Here is a 26,985-nt window from a genome sequence, read left to right as displayed (position 1 = left end):
TTTGGAGGCAAATGTCCTCCATCTTTCCTATTTCCTTTTACGCCTCTCACCTTCTGAAAATATAATTTGTTAGCTCTCCATGCCCAACATTGAAAGGACCAACTATTAATCACAGCCATTTAAAGAAATAACAATAGAAAGTTATGGTAAAGACAGAGAATGATTTGGAAGTTTGCTCTGGCACGCGAACAGCATGCAGAAAAAGGTCTTCACCATAAATTACTTCAAATGTTTCAAATTTTTCCATATTTCCAACAGCCTCCAAGTCTGCTATCAACATCTTTGGCCTGTATGCTGGATTATCATTTCAAACTGTAATGCAGGTAAGACTCGGGGCAGAGGTGACGGATTTTGCTAAAAATGTGAATTCCCATTGCTCACAAGCAGACACACCAATACACTACTGAACGGGGCCCAGCAATCTGCATTTGTGACCAGCATGCCAAAGTCCCGACAAAGGTCGCCTGAGGACAAAGACTCTGCGATACTTTAGGAAAATCTTAACATAGTCGTGTTAATAAAGTAGCTTTTTCCCTCACGATCGTGGTGAGAAAACAAGAATTATCATGGCAGATGGTGCTAATGGCTCATCACTAAAAGAATATACTTTTTGGGTTGTTTTTCATCCACCCCCAACTAAACAGTATAATTCAGAAATAAACGGCAGAGAATCGGCTTGGCTCCAACATGGCGGTGGGGTGGGGGAGGGGGAGCAAAAAGGCGGCTCCTGCTAAGGAAGGTCATTCTCACACTCTTCTGGGTGTAACAGAGAAGAGCTGCTGAAAAATGGGACCCTCAGCTTCTCCACTTCTGAGCTTAAACTGACATCTGTTGGTGGCACTGCTGAATAACTGGGTTGGGAGCCATGACCAGTGACTGCTGCGACGTCGGTGGCGCCATTTCATTGTCTTCCTCACGCGGCTAAGATCATTAGCCGAAGTGCGCCAATCTTAAAATGACCGCACGTACTAAGAATATGCAGGAATAGTCTGAGACTCCTAGAATGAGTGAAAGTAACATTGGCTGAAGCTTTTGCAAGAAGAGGGCACTCTGAGGATAATCTGATCCTATTATTTTCACTTTAATAAAACTTCGAAGATTGCAGCTTGGGGTGGAAAAGGCCAAGGGATTCAGACGTACAAAATGGCCGCTACAAAACAGTCCCAGGGACGTAAAGTGCAGTTTAGGGGATACAGTCGATAACATTGTAATAACAATATACGGAGCCAGGTGGATGAAGACTTACCAAGGGGATCGCTCCGTGAGTTACATAAATGTCTAGCCACTACGCTGCGCACCTGAAACTCATATAATATTGAATATCAACTGCACTTAAAAGGATTTTTTTCACTTCTGGAAAACAGATTGCGGCTTAAGAAACACGTACGAGCCAACCCCCCAAAACACGTTCGTGTCGCTCCTGTGGCCCAGGAGACTCTGCTGTTACTAAAATGTCACTGACCTTTCAGAGGTAGGATCTGCACAGTTCAGAGGATATTTGAGCTCAATAACATCTCCGTTCTTCTCCTTGAGCTGCCCGTGGTGCTCCATGTAGTACTGGACCAGTTCAGCGAGGGTGGCGAACTTCTCTCCTCCGTACAGGTCGTAGTAGTCCCCAGTGTTCTGGATCTTGATGTGGGTGACGGCCCCATTCCTTCTAAAATAGTCCATCAGAAAGGGGAGGGGACAGATACAGCGTTACACCAGTAAAAATGGACTTCGTGTTCCTTATCAGATTCCACCCCAAGGCCTGCAAGAGTTGATGCCTCCCTGTCAGAATAGTAGTGAGTGAGGTAATCCACCCAGTCCAACATTCCAACACACAGGGCCCCGCTTATCAGTTCCTTTCCCCTGTATAACTTCCACTTTAAAAGTCTGAACTGAACGATCCAATTGTGTATTTTAAGTGGGAACCATTTTCCTCAGCATTAATCAAGACACACATAATTAAAATGAACACATACATCTTCCATGTAATCCAGGAAATCCACTCCTGAGTATCTTGCCCAAAAGAAATGAAACTGTATGGATACCCAATGGCTTGTCTGAGAAGATTCATTGCAGAATTATTTATGATAGAAACAAACTGACAACTCAAATATTTATCGCCAGAATGGATAAATAAGTAGTTACTCATAGCCTAGAATGCTGCAAAGCAATAAGCACAAAAAACAATATACATGCAACAACACAGACAACACCAATATTACAAGAGAAAGAAGCCAGACGCAGAAGAATACATACTGTATGACTTCACTTATATGAAATTATAAAATAAGCAAAACTAGCCTGTGGGGATAGAAATGAGAAGAGTGGGAACCTCTGTGAGAGGGAGATGAGGAAGGGGGCGCAAAGGGACTTTTTCCAGGGTGATAGAAAACCGCTCTATTTTGAAGGGGGTGCCGGTTACATGAATAAACACGTTTGTCAACATTCATCTCCCTCTATGCTTAAGACAGTCTCTGTAATTGTATCTTAAAAATCATTGTAAAGACACATAAGATGGACAGTTCCCGAAGCATGAGGTGGCTGATACATTATCTCAATGAGCTGACATCACACCGGCCAGAAGCTGCTCTCACTCGGCATTTTAGTTTGCAGAGGCAGCTATGGTTTTCTGAACTGCAAAGCAGTTTTCTGTACATCTCGAGCACACCCATCATCGCCTAGGCGGACTCCCATTTATTTTTAGTCTGACCCGGTAGCGTTATTGATGAAGCTCTCTGGAAAATAAAAAAACACAATTCCCCCATAGAAGGAAAATGGGAACCAAGAAAAATAAGAAAATTTGTCCCACCATCTTACTAAAAATATCTACTTCTACTTTTTGGTGACTACTTTTTCTAATGGGTGAAAAAGGCATTTCCGGTCACCCTCCTCCAGCGACACCTGACTTCACTTTAACACCGGAGCTTTCCATCCCCAGCCTTTAGCTGACGCCATAACCCAAGACATTCCCGCAAGGACCGGCCCCACGTACAGCCACACGAGGGGGTCTCAGAGGCACGATGCCGCCTCAAAGCAGCACAGTGCAGATGACATGCCACGCACGCTCCACCACGCAGATTTATGAACACACACTGCGTACTAACTACTGCTCATGATACAGACACACACGGACTTTACAGTTCTACCACAAATACTATTTACGTGTTATATTACAAATGTACTTTCCTACAAACTAGACTGAAACTCATGGCATGAGCTGCCTGTGGGAACGACAGGATGAAGGGTGGCGAGTGAAGGAAATTTGGCTTTACTTCATATTTTGAAGGAAAAAATGACGTAATAATTGCGACATGGGTGATTGTACATACTTTTTTTACATTTCTGTTGTTTTCCCCCCCCTCAAAATTAAAAAAAGAGGGTCTTTTGTGACTAACCGAACACAAGGCAGCATCAGCCCCGATTTTTCAGCAGGGGTGCATAACAGAAAGGTTAGGCTGCCTGTAGAAAAATGGAGTGATGGACGTGGACGTGCGAGCGTGCACACAGACGCTGCGGCACACACGCACGTGTGCTATGGTCTCTGTAACACACACCAAAGTCTAAAGAAACATAAAAGTGAGATCTCGTAGTGCTGCAGGGTTGTTCAAAGGACCGGCTCCAAGGCAGTTCACAAAAAAGATACTCAAGTGGCCTTTAAACTTATGAAAAGACGTTCAGCTTCAATCGTAAGAGAAATGAAAACTGAAATTCCGAGACAGCGTTCCGCACCCGTAGTGCTGGCGAAAAAGAGAAACTGGAGCACAGACATCTGGTGATGCGGTAGGAAAACAGGCACTTCCACGCACTGCCAGTGGAGGGCGGCTTGGGAAGCGCTACTTGGAAGTTTGTGACTACACAGAAAATGAACTCCTGTACCTCAGAACACAGTGCTGATTGTCCACCCTCCATGGGACATGTTCTAAGGCCAAAAGACTCCCAAGGAGTCACGAACTTCACTTAATGGGTTTGAAATTAGCAGTGGCAGTGGCACGGCCATTCTGAATCTGTTTCTGTACCGCAGGGTGGGCAAACGAGGTCAGGCACCGATGCTGTGGTGGACCTGGGTCCTCCCTCCGGAAGAGAAGCACAGATATGGAATGGGAAAAGGGGAGGGAGCTGGGCCGAACTGGAACTACCAGTATGAACACTTGGTTTTAAACATGTAAATATTTATTTCCCAGCTCTGTCTACTCTAAGGGCCCAGAGATAATGACCCCCGCCCCCGTTGGGGGGAATAAACACCAACAGACAGAGCAAACATATTATGTGCTTCCTGATGGGAAGTGGTGGGATGGCTTCGGAACCTTTATTAAAATAATAAGGGAAATTTAAGTATGGATTGTATACAAGATAATATCACTGAATCAACATTTAAATTTCTCATATACAATAATGCATTCCTCGGAAATGCACGCTCAAGTATTTAGAGGTAAAAATCAATGGCCTAATATGCACAAACTTACTTTCAAAAAGTTTCGGGGGTGGGGGAAATGTATGTAATGCACACAAACACACACTCTAGAGAAAGAGCAAATGTTAACAGGTCGAGGGCAGGTGGTTGTTTGCTGTTCACCTATGAACTTTTCTACAGGTCTGAAATTTCTCACAATAGAAAGTGGGGGGGGAAAGCCCCCAGTAATTCCGTAGTCTAGGGTCTGCCGCTTCCTAGCTGGGAGACTAGCTCACCAGCTTCACCTCTGGGCCTCAGCTTACTCACCTGCAAGACAAAGGTAACAGTGGTACTTACTCATAGGTTGCTGGGGAAATTACATAAAATGATGAGTGGAGTGTGCTTAGCGCAACAGCCTGGAAGACGTCAAGTCCTCAGTGATGTTTGATGTCACCATCGTCATCATCGTCATCCTCATCACCACTACATAATCTCTGTCCAAACTCTTACAGAGCAAATGTCACTTTGGGTCAGATGTCTGTGCTGGGACAAGCCCAGAAGACTTATGAAGGCTTCCACTCACTCCATATCGTATCTTAATAGGGAAGTAAAAGCCAATGCCCAAGGTTCCTTAAGAAACTAATCTACGCCAAAAAGGGATTCCCCAAGTCCCAAAGGAATCCTAAATGAATTCTCAAGAGCACATCTTTATTTTAGAATAATAATAAAAGCAAATTCATGAAGCGTTTCAGTTTTAACTCCTGGAATGAGCTTAAGTAGGGAGAATAGTATTTAAGAGAAAGTCAATTTCTAGGAAAATTCTCCTACACCTACTCAAAGAGACACGTAACAAGATGCTGGCGGTGCCATTCAAAAAATTTTTAAACAGCCCGGGCTGGTGTGGCTCAATGGATTGAGCACAGGCCTGCGAACCAAAGGATCTCGGTTCGATTCCCAGTCAGGGCACATGCCTGGGTTGCAGGCCAGTTCCCGGCAGGGGATGCATGAGAGGCAACCATACACTGATATTTCTCTCCCTCTCCCCCTCGTTTCCCCTCTATCTAAAAGTAAGTAGATAAAATATTTTTTAAAATGTTAAACAAACTAAAAACAACCCAATGCCCAGCAATAAGAGACTGGATCAACTGTGATGTGTTCATACCATTCAAAGATTATAGAGCCATTACAATGAATAGTTACACCTGCAGATACCAGCCCAGAACTTCAAAGCTTTTGCAAGGAAGTTGTAGAATAATGCACACATTATGAAGAAGCCATGGATGCAGATTCTAAGCACACACACAGTGGCGTGGTACTGTTCACACACAGCACAGACGCAGTTCAAATACAAAAGCATGGTCGGGAAGGGCACAAGCCAACCTCTGAGCGAGGTTTCCTCTGGGGCGGGGGGGGGGGGGGCCTGGGACTGGGCAGGGGAAGACACGGGACCACAACTTCCTCCGTGACGTTTTATTTCTCAAAAAAAAAACCCCACAAATGATGTGAAGAAACTCTTTAGCATTTCTCCCACTAAGAGATGAATGGAAGGAGGTGCAATGTAAGAAGCCAGGCTCAGGATGAGTGAACTCAGGCAGGGGGTGGCTTAGGGGCTGGTTATTGTTGGCTCCAACTCATCCTCCGTGGTCGGTCTCGGGGGACAAGAAATGCCCACCTCCAACCCCCTCCTGCTGAATTCCCCAGCTTCTCACTCCCGGGAGGCTGCATCTGAGCCCCACGCATGCCTGACCCAGGTCTGGCCCGTGGGCCAGGGCTCATCACAGGGCAGCAGGCAGGCCTCCCAACCGTCGGCAAGAGCAGCAAGGGGTCTGGGTGTGGTTTGTTTCAGTTTTTGTCATTTACCGAGTTTATTGGGATGACACTGGTTAACACAATCATACAGGCTTCAAGTGTGGTTTTCGCATTTCCTACCTGGAAAACACTCTGGGGAGTCTTTTTCTTGCCACTCACCTGACGGAAAGCGTGAAGTCTCCAGGGTTACTTTTACTGGGCCTTGCCAGAAAACTGCCATCAACTCCTCTTGTCAACAGTAGGTTTTCGGCCTCCACGCCAGTGATATTTGGATGAAACCATCTTGAAAGGGAGAGAAAGAGAGAAAGGGGGAGTGAACGATAAAGGGTTCTGTCAACACCGCATGCCACACTGTCACTGCTGAACCTAACGGCCTGGGTAGGGTGGCTAATAACAATGCAAATCAGACCTTCCCTGGCCCTTCCCCCTCTTCTCCTCAGTCACTCCTCCCCCTGGTGGGGGCCAGGGGTCCTGCTAGCACAGTAGGCAGGGCTGGGTGCCTGGGTATGAAGCCAGTCACTTGGTTGACCAGCCCAAAATGATAGTGCATGCGGTCAGGAGACTGAACACACGGAGTGGGAGTAAATGAGTAAGTAAGTAAGTAAGTAAACTACTTAATAAATAAGTACACACAGTGAAGATCACAGGAGCCAGGTTTCTCACTGTTGGAAAGAGAGAGACAAATATGCAAAGGGAGAAAGCCCGCATAAATCCTGTGCTGTTAGACTGGAACTGAAGTATCAATGCAAAGTCTAGAATGTAATATATATGGAGACAGACATATAGATATAGAAATACAGAGGTACGTCTGTGTGTGTGTATACACACAACACATGTGCATATTGTGGTAGCCCTCGCTTCTGAAAGAGCCTGAAAGCAGTGACACCCCAGTGGCAATCAGCACACCCAGCACCCGTGTCCTGGTTTCTAAACACCGTTCTCCAACAGGAGGAACTGGGCTCCTTGGAGAAATGGGATTCCAGGGCTGGGGCAGTAAAAGTAAGGTGAGCCTGCAACGCCTTACGTGCCACAGTAAGAAGAGGCTCCGATGAGGACGCGTCAAAATGATGCAGGAGCAGGCTTGAAAGCTCTCCCACCGACCAAGTCAGAGACCGTTTGTGCCTCAAAATAATTCATGACATTAGTAGATTATGACTCATTGAATAAAATAGGAAACCAAGAGTCCACACAGGTATTAATTTTTAAAAACTCATTAAGTTTCATCCAAAAATTTATCATGGAATGACCACATGACCCAGAGATTCCCCTTCTGGGTACGTACCCCCAAGAATTGAAAGCAGGGACTTAAATATATATTTGCACACCCATATTTACAGCGTTATTCATGACAGCTAAAAGGCAGAAGCAACCTAAGCGTCCACTGACAGGTGAGCAAGTGGACAGAATGTGACTCTACATCAATGGGATCTTATTCAGCCTCCAGAAGGAGGGAAATTCTGTCACGTGCTGTAACATGGATGAACCTGAAGGCATTATGCAAAGTAAAATACACCAGTCACAAAAGGACAAGCACCCTACGATTCTACTTCATACGAGGTACTCAGAGTAGTCAATGCACTGAGACAGAAGATGGCATGGCGGCTGCCAGGGGGTGGGGCAAGGGGAACAGGGGCGTTAGTGTTTAATGGAGACAGAGCTTCAGTTTGGGAAGATGAGAAAGTTAAGGAGACAGGTGGAGGTGATGGGTACACAAGAGTGTGGGTGTTACTGTGGAATATGACCTGCAATCTCCGCAAAGTGCTTATCGATTACATGGTAATTAAGAAGTAAAAGGGCCCTGGTTGGCAGGTGTAGTTCACTGGGTTGAGCGTTGGCCTGTGATCCAAAGGGTCGCCAGTTCAATTCCCAGTCAGGGCACATGCCTAGGTTGAGGGCCAGGTCCCCAGTCGGGAGTGTACAAGGGGCAACCAATTGATGTTTCTCTCCCTTCCTTCCTAAGTAAAACGCACTAATGAACTTCATAATAGAGAATTTGATATATGCTGTGTTCATCAACTGGTAAAATTGCCATCGCCAGTCATGACACCAAGTGCTTCCCGACACCACGCACTGAGAACACAGTGTCATTTCTGTCATATTCCTGCCCAAAACACGTGACCTGATCTAACTGTGAGGAACATCAGACAAACCCTGAGTGAGGGACATTCTACTCACTGGCACTGCTCTTTGAAAATGTGAAAACCGTGGAAGAAGGGTGGGGGTGGGGGATGTCAAACAACCGCCCAGATTCCAGGCCAGTAACGACACACAAGCATTGAAACACGAGGTGTGGCTCCTTCTGGACCGCATCGCGGAGCAGAGGGAAGGGAGACAGAGGGAGGAGAGGGTTTTGCTGTTGCTTGTTTTGTCTTCTGCTCTAAAGGACACTACAGAAACAGTTTGGAAGGGGGCTAGGAATCCGGTGAGAGCACTGTGACCATTTAGATGTCCCGGTTTTGATGAGTCTCCTGGGACCACGCGTGCGAGTGTCCCTGTTGTTAGGACACACACACGGTTGCAGCGATGACGCATCAAGGCCCCAACTGCCTCTCCAACAGTTCGGAAGACAAAAAAATTCCTCTCTAGTTTCCAGCAAGAACTCCTTCAGAGGTTCCAAAAGTCATCAAGATGTACAGTAACAGGCACAGTTTCTGCAGTCCGGTTATCCTGGGCCTTGACCGGCTAATTCAATGCTTCCAGGAACGTAAGTCAACAATGAAAGGTAGAGTCCTCCTCGTCCTGACAATCGAATGAACTTCAAAGAGACTGCTCAGTAAATGTCAGCCCGATTACAGTGTTTTACAACGGCGGAGGTGAACGTGCAGGGGTGAAGAGCTGCCCTAATCGTGCAGTGAGGACGCGAGAGCCCTACGGCGTCAGGACTGGGGCTCGGGCTGCACAGACTCCGGGGCACATCTGAACTCTACCACTTACTGTGAGGCCCTCTCACCTCAGATTCCTCATCTGCAAAGTGGAAATGGCAGTTTTTAGGTTCAACGTAAGAATACAGGGAGAATCCGTACCCCTAGAACATAACTTAGCCATTTAAAAAGGAATGAAGGAATGATAAAGGGCTACAATTTGGATGAACCTCAAAATCATACTACACAAATGAAGCCAGAGACAAGAGGTCACATGTTATGTGATCCCACTGATGTGAAATGTCCAGAGTGAGCAAGTTCACGGAGACAGAAAGTAGATTAGTGCCTGGATTGGGGAGGGGGAGTCTGGGGGGAGAGGTATTAAGTCCAGAGTTTCTTTTATGGTGGAAAAAAAAACCACCTCACAATTGCAGTGCTCATTCCAGTATGTGAATGTACTAAAACCCACTGACCTGTCAAATGAATGAGCTGTATGGTCTGTGAATTCTATCTCACTAAAGTGGTTTCTAAAAAAAGAATAAACTGGGCCCTGGCAGGGTGGCTCCATTGACTGGAGCATCATCCCATAGACCAAAAGGCTGCAGGTTCGATTCCCGGTCAGGTCACATACCTAGGTTACGGGTTCAATCCCCAGCTGGGGTTGGTATAGGAGACACTGATCAATGTTTCTCTCTCTCACTCTCTCTAAAATCAATGAATATGTCCTCAAGTGAGGATTAAAAAATCAAACTTGTGGTGATACAATACAAAGAACACAATACATAATTATAAAATATGAGGGAGTTGATACCAAACCTATCGGCTATAACAGTAATTGTGAGTTTGTTTTCTATGAAAAAATAATTGACCATCCATAATGAAGATCAACACTATGATTATTTATGTACCAAGTCACGTAGCAATCAGCTTTATGGAGCAAAAACTATACCCTGTTCCTAATTCTAATAAGATTCTTATTTTAAAATTAGAATGGTTATATTGTAGTATTTAAAAGAAAAAAAACCTTACACCTACAATTATTGGGTTAATAAAGTGAATAAAAGGAAAATTACTTTTATCTCCCTTCTGTGTAAGGTAAAGTGCTGCGGCTCTCTCTCCTTTATTAGTCCATTATTAGTCTTCATTAAGCGAAATAGCGCCGGCTCAGCATCCCGTCAGCTTCCATCACTGGCCGTCCACCCAGGTCTGCTCCCCTGCTGTGGCCACTGTTGTCTCTCCCTTCTTTTTAAAAAACAGTTCTCAAAGAATTCTCAGGTTTCCCCTCGCCCTCCCCACTGTGATGGCAACCTCAAGTGCAATGTTTACGGCTTCCACCAAGATCTTTTTATCGGATTATTCTGATGTTCTTTCTTCCCATTTCTGTATGTTTATTGATTTTAGAGAGAGAGGAAAGAAAGAGAAACATCGATGTGAAAGAGAAACATCGATTGGCTGCCTCCCGTACACACCCTGACCAAATATTGACCCCACAACCCAGGCATGTGCCCTGACCAGGAATTGAACTGATGACTTTTTGGTTTGCGGGATGACACCCAACCCACTGAGCCACACTAATCAGGGCTGAAGATCTTTCTATAGCGATACACTCTTTTTCACGGTTACATAATATTCCATTGTATGAATACATCATCCATAATTTAATCCTTACTCTAGGACGTTGATATTATTTCCAAGTTTTTCTTATTGATCAACAGCACAGCAGAACACGTCCCTTACAATCATCTTTACACACTTTACAAGTATATTTATAAATTAAATTTTTAGAAATAAAATTGCTTTGTCACGACTGTTTTTTTACTGACAAATTTGCCAAACTGCACTTAAAAGAAGACAACCAGTTTCAACTTCCACAAATTGAGTGTGAAAGTCCCTGTTTTCTCTCACTTTTGCCAATACTACACATATTACCAAACTGTTTCATCTTTGTCTGTTGCTTCACGGAAAATGGTCCCCTTCTAGTTTGCATTTCTATGTGAGACTAAGCACTTTTTCATGTTTCCTACCCACTTTTTCCCCTCCTTTTTCTGTGAGTGGCCCATTTAGCATTGCTCGTTTTCTACTGGATTTTTACTTTTCACACAGAGTTACAGGAGCTTTTGACAGAACCAGAAAATGATGCTTTATTATGTGTGTGGCAAACACCTGCCTCAGGCTGACCCCGCGTGTGTGCTGCCTGCGGGGTCTCTCTCCCCACTGAAACCCGCCTGGGCACGCCGGCTTCTAGCAGACTTCTCCCTGATGGCTCCTGGTTTCTGGCTCTGCTTAGAGAGACTGGACGAACCCAGAGCACCGCTCTCAGGCGGAACTAGTCAATACTCATCCAATGTTTATTAGCACAGAACCGGCCTGTCCAATTTCGCCTTAGCCACCGGAGATTTCAGTTGTTGTCAGAAAAAAATACAACAGAAGTCACAGATGTTAACAGGACCTGCAAGGCGTGGCCCCTACTTGACTCACCTGTTCCGGTGACCTCTCTGCTGTCCTCAAATGTGCCGCACGGGGCCTTAGCACTTCCTTTTCTCCACATTCAGACCCCAGCCCCCTCGTCCCACCTTCTCCGTGCACCACGGCTGCCCCTGGACGATACCAACGTGGGTTCCAATCACACATTTCTACAACTGCCAGGCTACAGGCTGGCCGGGCAGCTCCGTGAGGGCAGAGAAGCTATCTTTCTCTCCCTGGCGCGTACCTCCGCCCCTAACCCAGGAGCGAACACATGATTGCTTCATAAATATTTGTGGCTCCAAGGGAAGGGAGAGGGCAGCCTGGGGGTGAGCCCCATCGCAGCTCTCGCCCCACCCACCCAGCTCCCCACCTGACCGGGGGGGGGGGGGCATGGGATGACGCTGCAGGGTCGGCAGCGCCGGCAGCCAGGGGTCGGCAGGCACCGGCTCTCTTCTCAGTTAAAATATCAAACTCGGGTGTTTCCAAGTGCACGGGGAGGCTTTGGAACAAGTTTTTGGCTTTTGCACGGCTGCCTTAGACATTCTCTTTGGGAATTCTTCTTAAAATTACTGTAGGTAGGAGCCTACAACCCGGGGGAAACACGCTCCTCGGCACCGGCAACCTGGGAAGAACGCACCGAGTACTGGAAATGGTTAACTGCTCAAGGTGAGGCCCGGTCACCACGTACACCGGTCAGGCAGGCTGGCCACAGGAGATAAGGCAGGGGGTGGTCTCTGCACCCCGTTATTAAATAAACTGTATTATTTGACTTACAACGTATAATTATCCCTATCATGTTATTAAGAGTGAACAGAGGTGGGGAGTGTTTACAGGGGAAACTTAGTCACCAGCACTTAACACAAAGGCTGGACAAAGTAAGGGCTTAATAACATTAGTTACCACTGTTATCGCTGTTATTTGGGGGGAAGATATGCAGGATAGAGTCTCCTCCTGCATAATCGTGTCATTTTCACACAGGCCGTTGTGACATAGGTAGCACTTAGGTTGCGCTGTCTTTTCATAAATGTCACTTCATGGCTTCAGGGGCTGTCCCTACATTATCTCAAAGAGCATGTGGAATTAGAAGTTAAAAGTCCTATTCCATAACCCATCTACTTGAACTTTCATATACTATAAACTCTTCTTCCTTAGATTTTTCCCCCCAAAAGCGTTTGTAATGATCAAAAACCCTTTCTCAACTGTATGCTTAATATCTGTGTCCAATCACTGACAGTTTTGTGCTTTGCAGTGTGTGTGTCACTTGATAAGGAGCAGTCAGAGTTCATTCAACCCCCGAGACTGTAATGAGGGTGAAGAACAATGGGATGAACAGAACTAGTGCTACAGTGCAGGGCTGGCCTCCAGAACTGTAAACGCATCAGATAGGGAACTAAGGCAACACATCTCTAAGCCCCGGCCCCATCCCCCAGCTAATGTGAATGCAAACAATGGAGGTTAGTCTACCAAAAAAAGCTATGTAAATGCACCTTTACTACCTGAAAGGAGAGGGAAAGGCAAATTAGCATGACTCCGCTTGAGTTTATCAACAAGGCGATTAACACCGTGTGTCCAGACAGGGTGAAAAGAAACATGAATTTCTAGTCCTCCCCACGCATATGGTGGGCACTGGTGAATGGCTGTTGAATGAACTTGTGGAGAGTGAAGAAAAACCAGGGAGGCTAAAAGACCAAAAGGTAGGGCAGGGAGGAAAAGTCACATGGCGAGGGGGGAGGGGAGAAGAACACTCTCCCCTTGCAGGTCCCAGACCTTTGCAAACCCGCCAGCCCCTGACAGCTCCTTCTAACCGGCCACGCTCTGGGCGTCCTCTGCTATTAGTAAGGCTCTCAGGTCATAATGGCCCAGGTGGGTCCCTCCCAGCTCACAGAAAGAGTGGAAAACACACATACCAGCTTCACTGTCACTACCACCACCACCACCACCATCACCACCATCACCACCATTACCACCACCACCACCACCACCACCACCACCACCTGTGAAAAAAGTCTCAAATCAATGCCTAAACAAAATGCCTAAAGCACATGAGCCTTGTGCTGAGTGGGCTTGAAGAAACGAGAGACGGAATTCGTGCAGGCAAGAGTTTATAAACTCAAACTATTTGCCAGGAAATCACACCACAAATTAAACTCCCTCATTAGTGAACGCAGGTTCTGCAAAGGCTTAGCTCTCTGAGGCTAGGAACTTATTTATGCAAGTGAGTCTTTAAAAAAAATGCTGATGAAACAAAAAGAAAAGAAGTGATGCTGAATATTTTATCTATGCACCCCCTTCCCCTAGTGATGTCAAGCAGTCAAGCAGGCCAATCATTTCAGGGACTTATTCTCAAAGCTGCTATGCCTAGAAGGGCATTTGAAGCACAGATCCAAAGCTTAATTTCAGTTTCTTGCCTCAATACAAAGTGATATCGGCTGTATCTTTCTTACTCGCAGCTCCAGAAAAATCATTACCTTTGGCCTTGGGGAGAAAGTTTAGGCTCTGGTACTTTCTGCTGATTATAAGAATTCTCCTCTTTTCTAATTAAAATTTAATATTCTATAGGAAAAGGGTAAGTCATAAAGAAGGGGCGGTCGACAGGGACCAGCATTCTAAGCAACAGAGGCTGGAAAAAAAGTTGCTAGGGCGGCTTTTAGTGGCAGTGGACAGCTATGGCTTTGTAAATCACTACCTTCTCAGGGAGCTGCACTGCTCAGCATCCCTGCCCTGATGGCGAGGTCATAGAAGGAGGCTGCCTCCAGAAATCTTTCCACAAACGGCTTCTACCCTAGTTCAAGGCCCCTCCTCGCTTGTCTGCTCTCCGAGTCCACTCCTGCCTCCCGCAATCCTTCCTTCACATCAGCCAGAGGGATGTCTTTATAAAATATTTTATTTATTTTTAGAGGGAGGGGAAGGGAAGGAGAAAGAGTGGGAGAAAAACATCAATGTGTGGTTGCCTCTCATGTGTCCCCTACTGGGGACCTGGCCTGCAACCCAGGCATGTGCCCTGATTGGGAATAAAACCCTTTGCTTCACAGGCCCGTGCTCAGTTCACTGAGCTGCACCAGCCAGGGCTGGAGGGATGTCTTTAAATAAATCAGCTCGTGCTACTCCCCAGAGCACATCCCTCTATGATTTTGCATTGCTCTTAAAATACAAACCCAACTCCTCTCTGTGGTCCACAGGATAACGAGGACCTTAACCTTCCACGTGTGGTCCAGCCCCCAGTCTCACGGCTCCAGCACGCGCTCCCTCTGTTCTCCGAACGCTCCGAGAAGTCCCCACCTCAGCACTTTCACACTTGCTGCTTCCCAAAACCTGGAACACCCAGTGTCTAGCACAGTAATCCCGCAATCAATAGTGCTTGAAGGAAAAAGACAGAAAACTGTACTTGAACAATTAAAAATTTTTTAAAAATAGTTCTTGAAGGAATAGATCCACACTTCACTCGAGTGGGTCAGTGGGATGATCAAGACTTGTATCTAAAGTCGATTACCTTTAAAATAAACACATTGTGCCCTGGCCAGCGTGGCTCCGTGGATTGAGCAACGGCCTGGGAACCAAAAGGTCATCGGTTTGATTCCCACATTAGGGCACATGCCTGGGTTGCAGGCCAGGTCCCCAGTTGCGGGTGCGAGAGAGGCCATGTTCTCAGTTGGGGCGTGCAAGAGGCAACCAGTCTGCATTTCTCCCTTGCTCCCTCCCTCCCCCTCTCTAAAAATAAAGTCTTAGGCATGTCACATGTGTGCATACGTGCATGTGTGTACAAACACACATATAGTGTGTATGTAGATACAAGTATGTATCAGATACAAGTGTATGTATTCTCAATCGTATATTATATGTTGATGAATTTCAATTTCAGTTTGCTGCTACCTTTATCAAACACATTTGAGACTAGCATACAAAGTCTGTCTCCCACTCTAAGTTCAATGGTTTTTGAAAGCATGAATTGTATCTTTCACATTTCAATATTGCCAGAGACCAGACACAATAGCACATAAAAGTTTGCTAAAGGCACACAACCCTCCGCAACTCAGTAATGAACTGGGTTGCATTTTAGGGTGCTTGAACCCCTTCTGGGGGTCTCAAACCCTTGGTTGCCGTCAACAACCCATGCAGAAGATGCCGAACATCAGTGTCTGCTGTTGTGTATTCCACTGAGCTGGCCGGAGTCCTGGTGGCCTTATGGATGAGTGACGTCCACAAGGTCCTGCCTTCAGCAGCCCTGCTTCCCTCCTGGAGACCCACGCCTACGGCTTCTGCGATGTGACAATCCATCGCGTATCTGATCTTCCTCTTTCCCTGCTGCTTTCTGTTTTCCCAGCATTTTTGGCTTTTCCAAAGAACCTTGCCTCTCACGATGTGCCTGAAGTAGGACCGATTCGGCTTCGTCATTTCTGCCTCCAGGGCTGTTTCAGTCTCAACTGGCCCCAGGACCGCCACTCGTTCGTCTTTCTGGCTGTCCAGCGTGCCCAGGGCTCTCCTCCAACACCACCTTTCAAATGGGTCATTTTCTTTCCTGTCAGCCTTTCCTTTCCTTATTTGTCTCTCCTTTCCTTAGAAAGGCCAGCATCGCTCTGTTAGTTAGAAAGTCATCCCGATACGCCAAGGTTGCAGGTTCAGTCCCCAGTCAGGGTGTATAGAAGAATCAACCAATGAATGCATAAATAAGTAGAACAGTTCTACTTCTCTTTCTTACCCCCTGCCCTGCTTCTCTTTCGCTCTCTCTAAACTTAATCAATCAATCAATATAGAAGGTCAGCACTGAATGGCAAGGGATGTCTGAGTTTCCCAAAGGGAAAGGGGAATAAACACAGTGTCCTCCATTGTTCTGTAAAGTCAATACAAATAGGAGTTGGCTCTGCTTTCCCAGGATCTTGCCCAATTCACTAACAGTCTCCACACTGACCACGTGCAAGAAGGGTAAGTAATCTTACCGCAGCCCCTGCACTGAGCAGCTCTGGCCAAACACCTGAGCTGACATCGGGACGTGAGGTTAATAAAGACATCCCAGCCTCCACTGGGAAGACACAGAGCCAGGCCAGTTTATTTACTCCCACGGGAGATCAACAAACATGGCCACCAGGGAGAGCCGGGGACAAAGTGTACTTGACCTGAGACAGGAATACCAAAAGCCAAGAGTCTCAGAGCAAGCTCAGTTCTCTGCACCCCTCAGCTCAAGTGGTCGTGCATTATCTTTCAGGGGAACAAGAGCAAATGTGAAGGGCGTGCCACGTGCTGAAGGGAGACGGAAAGTACAGCCAGTTTTGTCAGCTGGACATGGCAGAGTAGGGCAGGAAAGCAATCTCAAAATCTAAATTTGGCACCGCCACCACTAAATTATCTGGGGAAATGTCATTTAATTTCTCACTGCCTTCCCTTCCGTGCCTATGATGTTGAGGGTTATCGGGACACTGAATATACTGACATTTTAATTACTGACTGTGTACAAAATCTAAACCCTAAACACAGGCGTCAAAAATCATGATTTTGATAATTAAGCAAAACAAAATTCAGAACGATACCTGTCATTCAGGAGTCAGCTCATCTGATCATCTCTTCAGCAAGAGATTTTTCTGAAACCCCTAATCAAAACCAACCACGTTCTCCCCATTTCTGGTATATCTCCCCCCTCCAGCAGTTATTCTTTACTACCTGGAACTGTATTATTTATTCATGGGTTTGTCTACTCACTCTCTCTCTTTTGGGCATAAGAATAGCAATCTTTGCCCATCTTCTTCAGCTTGCCTGGTTGAGTAACTACTTGAATAAATTAATACTATGGTTAAAAAGCAAGAATGAAGTTGGAAGATTGACTATCTGATATCAAGACTTGTTATAAAGCTGTAATAATTAAGCCCTGGCTGGTGTGGCTCAGTGGACTGAATGCCGGCCTACGAGCCAAAGAGTCACAGGTTAGATTCCCGTCAGGGTACATGCCTGGGTTGCAGGCCAGGTCCCCAATTGGGAGTGTGTGAGAGGCAACTAGTCGATGTATCTCTCATACATCCATGTTTCTCTCCCTCTCTTCCCATGTCTCTAAAAATAAATAAATAAAATCTGTAAAAAGTACAGTATTTTTTTAAAAACCTGCAAAAATCAAGATCATGTGGTGTTAGCATAAAGAGTCAAACAGATCAATGTAACAGAACTAAGTGCAGAAATAGACCCCCATATGAATGGCCAACCAATTTTCGACAAAGTTCAAGTTCAACAAAGACAATCTTTTCAATAAATGGTGCTGGAACTGGACATCCATTTGCCAAAAAGAGAACACATATTCACACCTCATACCATATACAAAAATGAGCCCTGGCTTGTGTGGCTAAGTAGATTGAGCACTGGCCTGGGAACCAAAGGGTCACTGGTTCGATTCCCAGTCAGGGCACATGCCCGGGTTGTGGGCCAGGTCTCCAGTAGGGGGCACACGACAGGCAACCATACATTGATGTTTCTCTCCCTCTTTCTCCCTCCCCTCCCCTCTCTAAAAATAAATAAAAATCTTTCTTTAAAAAAATTAACTCAAAGTGGATCAGAAACCCAAACTATAACACTTGTAGAAAACATTTGAGACCTTGGGTTAAGCAAAGATTTCTTAGAAATGACAGCAAAAGTATTATCCATGAAAAAAAATCATACAAGGGATTTCATCCAAGTCAAATGCCTCTGTTCTTCAAAAGACACATTTAAAAAAAGAAGAAGAAGAAATGAAAAGCCACAGACTGAGAGAAAATATTTGCAATTCTGATAAAGGACTTGTATCCAGAATAAAGAACTCTCAAATCTCAAAACTAAGAAAACAAACAAAAGAGAGGGAAAATATTTCATCAATTAAACATGTCACCAAAGAAGATATACAGACAGTACATAAGCACATGAAAAAATGATCCACATGATTAATCACCAAGGAAAATACAAATTAAAACTAAAAATTAGTTGGGCATCGTTCCACAAAGCAAAAGGTCACCAGTTTAATTCCCGGTCAGGGCACATGCCTGGGTTGTGGACTGGGTCTGGGGTCGGGGCGCGTACAAGAGGCAGCCAATTAATGTTTCTCTCTTGCATTGATGTGTCTCTTCCTCTCTTTCTCCCTCCCTTCCACTCTCTCTAAAAATAAATGAATAGCCCTGGCTGGTGTAGCTCAGTGGATTGAGCGCGGGCCTGCGAACCAGACAATCGCGGTTCAATTCCCAGTCAGGGCACATACCCGGGTTGCAGGCCGGTTCCCTGCAGGCCAGTTCCCAGCAGCGGATGCATGAAAGGCAACCATACATTGATGTTTCTCTCCCTCTCTCCTTCCCTTCCCCTCTAAAAATAAATAAATAAAATATTTTTTAAAAATAAATAAATAAAAATAAATGACTAAAATCTTAAAAAAAAAACTACAATGAAATACCATAACACACCCAGTAAAATAGCTAAAATTTAGAAACTGATCATACCAACAAGGGCTGATGAGTACGTGAAGAACTGTAACTCATCCATACTGCTGGTGAGAATGTAAATGGTACAACCACCTTGAAAAAACGATTTGGCCATTTCTGGAAAAGTTAAATGTACATCTACTCTACGCTCCAGCCAAACCGCTGATAAGTGTTGATTGAAGAGAAAAGAAAGCACATGTCCATACAAACTCTTGTGGGTAAAGAATGCGAGCAGCTTTATGTGTGACAGCCAAACTTGGGAAACCACCCAAATGTCCACCAACAGGTAGACAGATAAACAACTGGTGGTACATCCCTACAGTGGAATATTATTAAGCAATAAACTTAAGTAATAAAATATTTGATACATACCATAACATGGATAAATCGCAACATAATTATGTTGGGCCCATGAGAGGCAACCACACTTTGATGTTTCTCTCCCTGTCTTTCTCTCTCCCTTCCCCTCTCTCTGAAAATAAATAAATAAAATCTTTTTTAAAAGCCCAGTATAAAATTCCATTAATTTAACATTCTAGGAAATGCAAACTAAGGTGCAGGGACACAAAGCACAACAGTGGCTGCATGACTAGGAAGGGATTATAAAGGGCACGAGGAACTATCTCAAGCAGCAATGGGCATGTTGATTATCTGGACTGTGGTGATGGTTTCACAAGTGTATACATGTGTCAGAACTTAAACCAAATTACATACTTCAATAGATGCAATTTATTGCATCTGTCATTTATACCTCAATAAAGCTGGTTACAAATAATAAAACAGACCTATAATCTGAAAAACAGTAATTCCCAACTGCATGTGTTATGTTCATAAGCCGCCTTTTTAGGCGGCAGACATTTCTTTTTTATAACAGGTGAGTCAAGGAGGGTTGGAAAAGAGCAGGAGTCGCTCCATTTCCAGCCGTCATCTCTATCACCTGCTGCTTTGGCTCTACCCAGACTCTCTTGCTTCTAGACTAACAAGCTGGACAATGCAGTGTCTATTACCACCCTGCCCCTACCCCACCCCCAGGCCCTAGCCTTTTGTCTGCCAAAGAAGCAGATCCTTACTTGTCTGGAAGAGCAGACATAAGGAACAAAAGGTTCAATGACTATTTGACAGATTAAAGAACAGACAACTATTTTACTTAAGAGCTTCCTAAAGAATTACAATATTTGAGGCTCTACCCTGTTCTGTTGTGATGCAGTTATACACTACCCAGACCTGTGTCAACAGACCTGACCAAGCCACTTCCTAAGCTTCCAGTTTTTGTTCCAGGCCCACCGACCAATAATGCGCGGGTGTATTCTGAGTGGACATTTCCTAATATGTGGGAAAATCTCCCATTCAAATAACCCCAACAGCTTGAAAGAGTTTTTCAAAGGTCGAAGACATCAACCATACCGGAACAATCAAGACTGAAGAATGAGGCGTATATGTGAACAGTATATAAAGTGGCGACAGAAATAGCAGGATCACCATCTGAAAACAATAGGTCACACTACTGTTTAACAACAAGATTAAGCCTGAAAAATGATTAGCCATAGCCCTGGCTGGTGTGGCTCACCACACTGAGGGCCCACCTGTGACCTGAAAGGTCACAGGTTTAATTCCTAGTCAGGGCACATGCCCGGGTTGCTGGCCAGGTGCCCCCGGTTGGGGGCGCGCGAGAGGCAACCAATGGATGTATCTCTCACATCGATGTTTCTCTCCCTCTCTTTCTCCTCTTCCCCTCTCTAGAAAGTAAATAAATACATAAATAAATACAATCTAAAAAAATTATTTTTGAATGATTAGCAATAGTTATAAAAACAGTAAGAGCAACATGGTCATTAACAGTAGGGTTTCTGGCTTCACCACTAACTTCCGAAACTCAGCATACTCGTCTTTAAAAAGGGGACAATAGCACCTAGCTCGTGGGGACTGGACTTACTGAAGATTAAATGTATTTGGCTTACAGCAACAGCTTAACATTACATATGAGTATTATCCTGAACTTTCAAAGGATCTCATTAATTCATTAATGCTTCGGACTCTTAGGTTCAGATCCTGTCATTTATTAGCATGTTACCTCTAAGCCTCAGTTTCCACACCGGTAAAACGAGGGGTGATCAATGTTACCTGACTTTTAAGGTTGTGGTGAAGGACTAAATAACTAGAGATTCAGCTCCCTTCCTCTCCCGTCTCAAAAGCGAAGATCGCAAAGGAAGGAAATACTTCTAACAGCTGCAGATACAGTCACTTTTTCCATTTCTGACACGTGAGGGGAGGAAGGGGGTAATGAAAAGACGCAAAGAAAGGTCAGGGATCCTGAGTGAAGCCCCCAAATGCGCGAGAGAGGTAGGGACCTCGAGCAGCTCTACCATCGGGCGCCATCCCGCGCAACTCCCTCCTCTCCCCTCTGGCGTCCTGAGCCCAGGAGCCTCCCCAAGGGAGCAGGGTTATTTCGGAATCACCATGAGGCAATTCTCATGAGGCAATGGGTCAGGAATGCGGCGCCGAGTCGGGCCCCTGGCGTCCGCGGTTCCCGCAGGGGCTCTACCTGCCCCCAGCCAGACTGGCATCCCCAGGGCTGCGGGAGCCGGAACTCCGGGAGGCAGGAAATGAATGGGGACCCGAGGGGTGGGGGCGCGGTGGGGCCGAGCCCCGGCCCCAGGAGAGCGAGGAGGTGGGGAGGAAGCCTGACCTCCCGACACCCGACAGGGCGACCGAAGCCCAGCTGGGACACCCCATCCTAGGCCGGGCTGACCGAACGCAGTGGGGGCCTGGCAGAGGCCCGTACCGGCCCCTCTGGGCTCCTCACCTCCGCGATGTCATGTTCCTCCCGCTCTCCGGCTCCGCGAGGGACCCGTTCCTTGCTCAGGCTCCGCTGGGCCCGGTCACCATCGGGATGGCCCGAGGGAGGCCCGCTCTGACCGGACTGGGCAGGGGCAGAGCCAGCCGGCTGTGTGCAGACCCCCCTCCAGGCCTGGGGATCTAAGAGAGGGTGCAGCCGCCCCCTATGCCCACTTCGCTCCTCCTCCTTCCCCCGCCCTTCGCCCCCGGCGCTATCGTGACGTCACCCTGAGCGACGCCCACCGCCACTTCCTGCTTCCAGTGTCCGGGTACCAAGTGTCTACTGGCATGGTAGTTCTGTGGCTCCGTGGAGCCACCCCTCACAGTTCCCAAGACACTCTTACGTCCTCCTTGACACCTTGGCTGTAGGGTGGGCACGGCGCGCTTAGTGTTGTATATGCTCCCACGAATGGATCGCTTCTGCTCCATCCCTGTGTCGACTGTCAAACCCAATTTCATTCATTTCATTTTACAAAGTGCTGCTCCAATTAAGGAGCTGTATAACCTTGGGCAAGTTGCTTAATTTCTCGGAGCCTCCGTTTCCCTCATTTCTTCATTTCCGTCATTTTGTTTTCTTCATAAAATTATTGCCAGGGTTAAATATGTAAAATGTTTAGAAGTAGGCCTGGCCTATTTAGTAAGTGCTTTGTAATTGTTAGATGTATTATTATAATTAAATACTATTGAGTGTTTTCTATCTCCTAGGCACTGTTTCAGACTATGAGGATACAATAGGGAAATAAAAAGAGAAAATCCCTGTGTTCCACTGAAAGGAGCTACGGTAATCAAGAAAATTAGAAATACTCTCATCCTCCCTTCAGTCTTTCCCTGTTGATGACATTTGAGTAAATAAATTTCAGATGCAGTAACAACCAAAGGGAGTAAGTCAGGTGACTAGCATCTCAAGCACAGGGAAGAGGCAAATGCAAAAACCCTAAGGCATGAGGTTGCCTCTTGTATTTTTTCAAATAATTTGTTTATAGATTTTAGAGGGAGAGAGAAAAATGAAGAGACACAGAAAACCCACAAACTTGGCATATCAGGTCAATGCTCTAACCAAGTGAGTTACCCCTCCAGGGCTGTCTTTTGTATGTTAAGAGCAATAAAGTAGTCTTTGACTTGAGGGAAAGGGTGGTAGTAAAGGGAGACAGTAGGAGAAGAGGTGAGAAAAGAGATGGTAGAGGTCCCGTAGGCTATGATTACCAAAAAGACAAGTAATAACAACTGTTGGAGAGGTTGGAGAGAAAAAATAACACTCACTCACTGCTGGTGGAAATGTGAACTAGTACCGCCACTATAGAAAACAGTATACAGGTTCCTCAAAAAAATCAAGAAGAGGGCACTGGCTGGTGTGGCACAGTGGACTGAGCCCTGGATATTGAACCAAAGAGTCATTGGTTCAATGCCCAGTCTAAGGCACATGCCTGGGTTGCAGGCCAAGTCCCTAGTAGTGGGTATGCAAGAGGCAACCACACACTGATGTTTCTCTCTGTCTCTCCCTCCCTTCCCCTGCCTATAAATAAATAAATAAATAAATAAATAAATTTTTAAAGAATAATAATAGTTACCATATGACCCAGCAACCCAACCCCTCTTCCAGATATCTACAAAAAAATTCAAAAACATTTATTTGCAAAGATATATGCACCACTGTGTTCCTTTCAGCATTATTCACAGCGGTCAAGATATAGAAACAACTAAGGTGTCCTTCACTGGATGATTGGATAACAATGTGGTACATATATGCAATGTAGTACTATTCAGCCATAAGAAAAGATGAAGAATTCTGGCTAAGATGGGCATAGGTAGATGTGCTTTGCTTTCCTGCACAACCAAAAGAAGAAAAACAACAAATTTAAAAATTAAAAAAACCAACCAGAACTGCCAGAAAATCAAACTCTGTGGAAGCCCCACAACTAAGGAATTAGTAGAAACATTCATCCATACTGGTAGTAGGGGTAGACGGGCAGCCAGGATAGAGAGGACACACAGCAAGGCAGTGGCTGGTGGGCCAGGCAGTCCCACGTTAGAGTGTGGATAAACCCGGAGGAACAACTGGGGAGTGAGACAGCATGACCCAGGGTTCCAGCCCAGGAAAATAAAGCTTCAGAACCTCTAGCTGTAAAAATCTGTATGGGTTGCAGCAATAGGAGAAACTCCCAGTCTTACAAGAGATTCCCTTAGAGGGGCCCATGCTGTCCTAGAATGCACACAAGCTCACCCACCAGGGGAACCAGCAACAGAAGGATCCAATTCACTTGTGGGTAGCAAGGGAAGTAACTGAAAGTGGGGCAAGAGCCCAGCGAACAGCATTGTTTCCTCTCTGACCTCTCTCCCACATACAGCACCACAGTGCATTGACGTGGGCTGCCCAACCCTGGTGAATACCTAAGGCTCCTCGACTAACAATATAACAAGCATGCCAAGGCCAAAAAATGTGGCCCAAATGAAAAAAGAGATCAAAGCTCCCAAACTAGAACTGAGCGATGAAGAAAGAGACAGCCAAACTACCAGATGCAGAGTTCAAAATGCTGGTTATCAGGATCCTCAGAGAAATAGTTGAGTATCGTCACACAATTTGGGAAAAAGTGAAGGCTATGCAAAATGAAATAAAGAAAAATATACAGGGAACCATTAGTGAAGGGAAGGAAACTGGGACTCAAATCAATGATTTGGAGCAAAAGAAAGAACACAATGAAGAAACAAGAATTCAAAAAAATGAGAGGCTTAGGAACCTCCAGGTCATCTTTAAATGTTCCAACACCTGAATCATAGGTGTACCAGAAGGACAAGGAAGAGCAGAAATTAAAAACTTATTTGAACAAATAATGAAGGAGAACTTCCCCATTCTGGCAAAGGAAATAGGCTTCCAGGAAGTTCAGGAAGCTCAGAGTCCCAAAGAAGTTGGACTCAAGAGGGAACACACCAAGGCACAACATAATGACATTACCTGAGATTAAAGATAGGGAAAGAATCTTAAAAGCAGCAAGAGAAAAGGAGACAGTTACCTACAAAAGGAGTTCCCATAAGACTACCAGCGATTTCTCAAAAGAAACCTAGTAGGAAAGAAGGGGCTGGAAACAAATATTCAAAGTCATGAAAGGCAAGGACCTACATCCAAGATTGCTCTATGCAGCAAAGCTCTCATTTAGAATGGAAGGACAGATAAAGTGCTTCCCAGATAAAGTCAGGTTAAAGCAGTTCATCGTCACCAAGCCCTTATTGTATGAAATGTTAAGGGGACTTAACTAATAGAAAGAAGATAATAAAAAATTTGAACAGTAAAATGACAACAAATTCACAACTATCAACAACTGAACCTAAAAAACAAAAACAAACTAAGCAAACAACTAGAACAGGAACAGAATCGCAGAAATGGAGATCACATGGAGGGTTATCAGCTGGGTGGGGGGAGGGGGAAATGGGGGGAGAGGTACAGGGAATAAGAAGCATAATTGGTAGGTATAACTAGACAGGGGGAGGTTAGGATTAGTATAGAAAATGGAGAAGCCAAAGAACTCATAGGTACGACTGATGGACATGAACTAAGGGGGGGGGTGGAATGCTGCAGGGAGGGGTTTGCACAGTGGAGAAAGAGGTAAAGGGGAGAAAAAATGAGATAATTGTAATAGCATAATCAATCAAATATACTTTTAAAAAAGAAAATATTAAATACTCCCATTTGTAACATGAATGAACTTTAAGAATATCACGCCAAGTGAAAGAGGTCAGAAGTTAGGAATCGTATGCTTTCACTCCAATGAAGAATATCAAAGTAGAGCAACAAACAAGCAAGGGAAACAAATAAAAGCTCATAGATCCAGACAACAGTATGGTGTTTACCAGAGGGAGGGGAGGTATATGGTGATAGAAGATGATTTGACTTTAGGTGGTGGGCACACAATGTACCATAGAAATGTGCACTTGAAACCTATGTGACCTTATTAACCAATGCCACCCCAATAAACAGAACTTTAAAAAATCAACAGTGAAGATAGAGAGCCATTGAGAGATTTTAGCAGAAGGGGAATATTACATATGTTTTTGAAGTATTACTCTGGGGACTCTGTGAGGCATCAGATCAGGAGGGCAAGGCCAGGAACGGACAGACCAGTTCAGAATACTAGAATACTGGAGTATTTCAGGCTGCAGATGACATGTTTCAGACCAGAGCAAGAAGGTAGAGCTGTTACCTATGCCCATGACATATTAAAGGCCACAGATCTGGGAAGTGAATTTAACCCACATCAGGTAGCCCCTAAATCCTCTCTTTTTCCCCTCTCAGTGCTCCCCATCTCATTCCTATTCAAAGAACTCACACAGTGTGCTAACTTCTTCAGCGCTGATGTGCTCTTTACAAAAATTGACTTTCACATATGCACATTTAACTCGGGGAATAGGCATTCAGCAAAAAGTTGCCCAACCTGTTTCTTTTCTCTCTCCCGAAGTCCTGGCCACCTAGATGACTCAAACATCCTGGTTGGTCTTAGGCCTGCAGGCTTGCCCTTTCCTATCCATTCTGCTCGTAATAGCCAGAATAATCTAAAACACGAATCTAGTCACTCCCTATATGGAACTCTTCAAAGGCTTCTCATTGTTCTTAGGATGAAATTAAAAAAAAAAAAAATTAACAACCACCTGAGCCCTGGACAGTGTGGCTCAGTTGGTTGGAGTGTCATCCTGATAAACCAAGCTTTCAAGGTCAATACCAGGTAGGGCACACACTAGAATTGACCAATGAAGGCATAAAGAAATGGGACAACAAATTGATGTTTCTCCATTGCCCTTCCTCTCGGTCTCTCTCAAGAAAAAAAAAATCAATAAATTGAAAAAATTCTTAAATAAATAAGATAAAAATGTCTGCTTTATAGTTAGGAAAGCACTGCACAAGTTTAAGAGCATTGTATAGCCCTAGCTGGTGTGACTCAGTGGACTGAATGCCGGCCTATGAACCACAGGGTCACCAATTCAGTCCCAGTCAGGGCACATGCCTGGGTTCCGCACCAGCTCCCCCGCAGAGAGCATGTGAGAGGCAACCAATCAATGTATCTCTCGCACATTGATGTTTCTCTCCCTCTCTTTCTCCCTCCCTTCCCCTCTCTCTAAAAATAAGAAAGTTAATTAATTAATTTTTTTTAAAAAGAAGAGCATTTTATATATGGCACAACTAGGTGGTTAAATTTATAACTAATACAGTACAATGATTTTACTGTGC

General features: G+C 45.2%; 1 protein-coding gene across 2 annotated transcripts in view; it reads right to left on the bottom strand.

Annotated features, from left to right (window-relative positions):
• Positions 1-21,955, bottom strand: part of PTPN11 (protein tyrosine phosphatase non-receptor type 11) — a 60,414-nt gene extending 38,459 nt beyond the window's left edge. For both annotated transcript variants that reach the window (XM_037133465.2, XM_037133466.2), the window contains exons 1-3: positions 21,739-21,955; positions 6,347-6,469; positions 1,463-1,657 (exon numbers count right to left, since the gene is read on the bottom strand). In XM_037133465.2, the coding sequence (XP_036989360.1) occupies positions 1,463-1,657; positions 6,347-6,469; positions 21,739-21,752 (332 nt within the window). In that variant the 5' untranslated portion in view covers positions 21,753-21,955. The remainder of the gene's footprint in view (positions 1-1,462; positions 1,658-6,346; positions 6,470-21,738) is intronic.
• Between the last annotated feature and the right edge of the window lie 5,030 nt (positions 21,956-26,985).

The sequence above is a fragment of the Artibeus jamaicensis genome, unplaced genomic scaffold, assembly GCF_021234435.1.
Source record: "Artibeus jamaicensis isolate MK-2021 breed Jamaican fruit bat unplaced genomic scaffold, CSHL_Jam_final contig_525, whole genome shotgun sequence".
Lineage (NCBI taxonomy): Eukaryota > Metazoa > Chordata > Mammalia > Chiroptera > Phyllostomidae > Artibeus > Artibeus jamaicensis.
The sequence above is the reverse complement of the archived record's forward strand: the minus strand, read 5'-3'. Positions and strand labels throughout refer to the sequence as shown.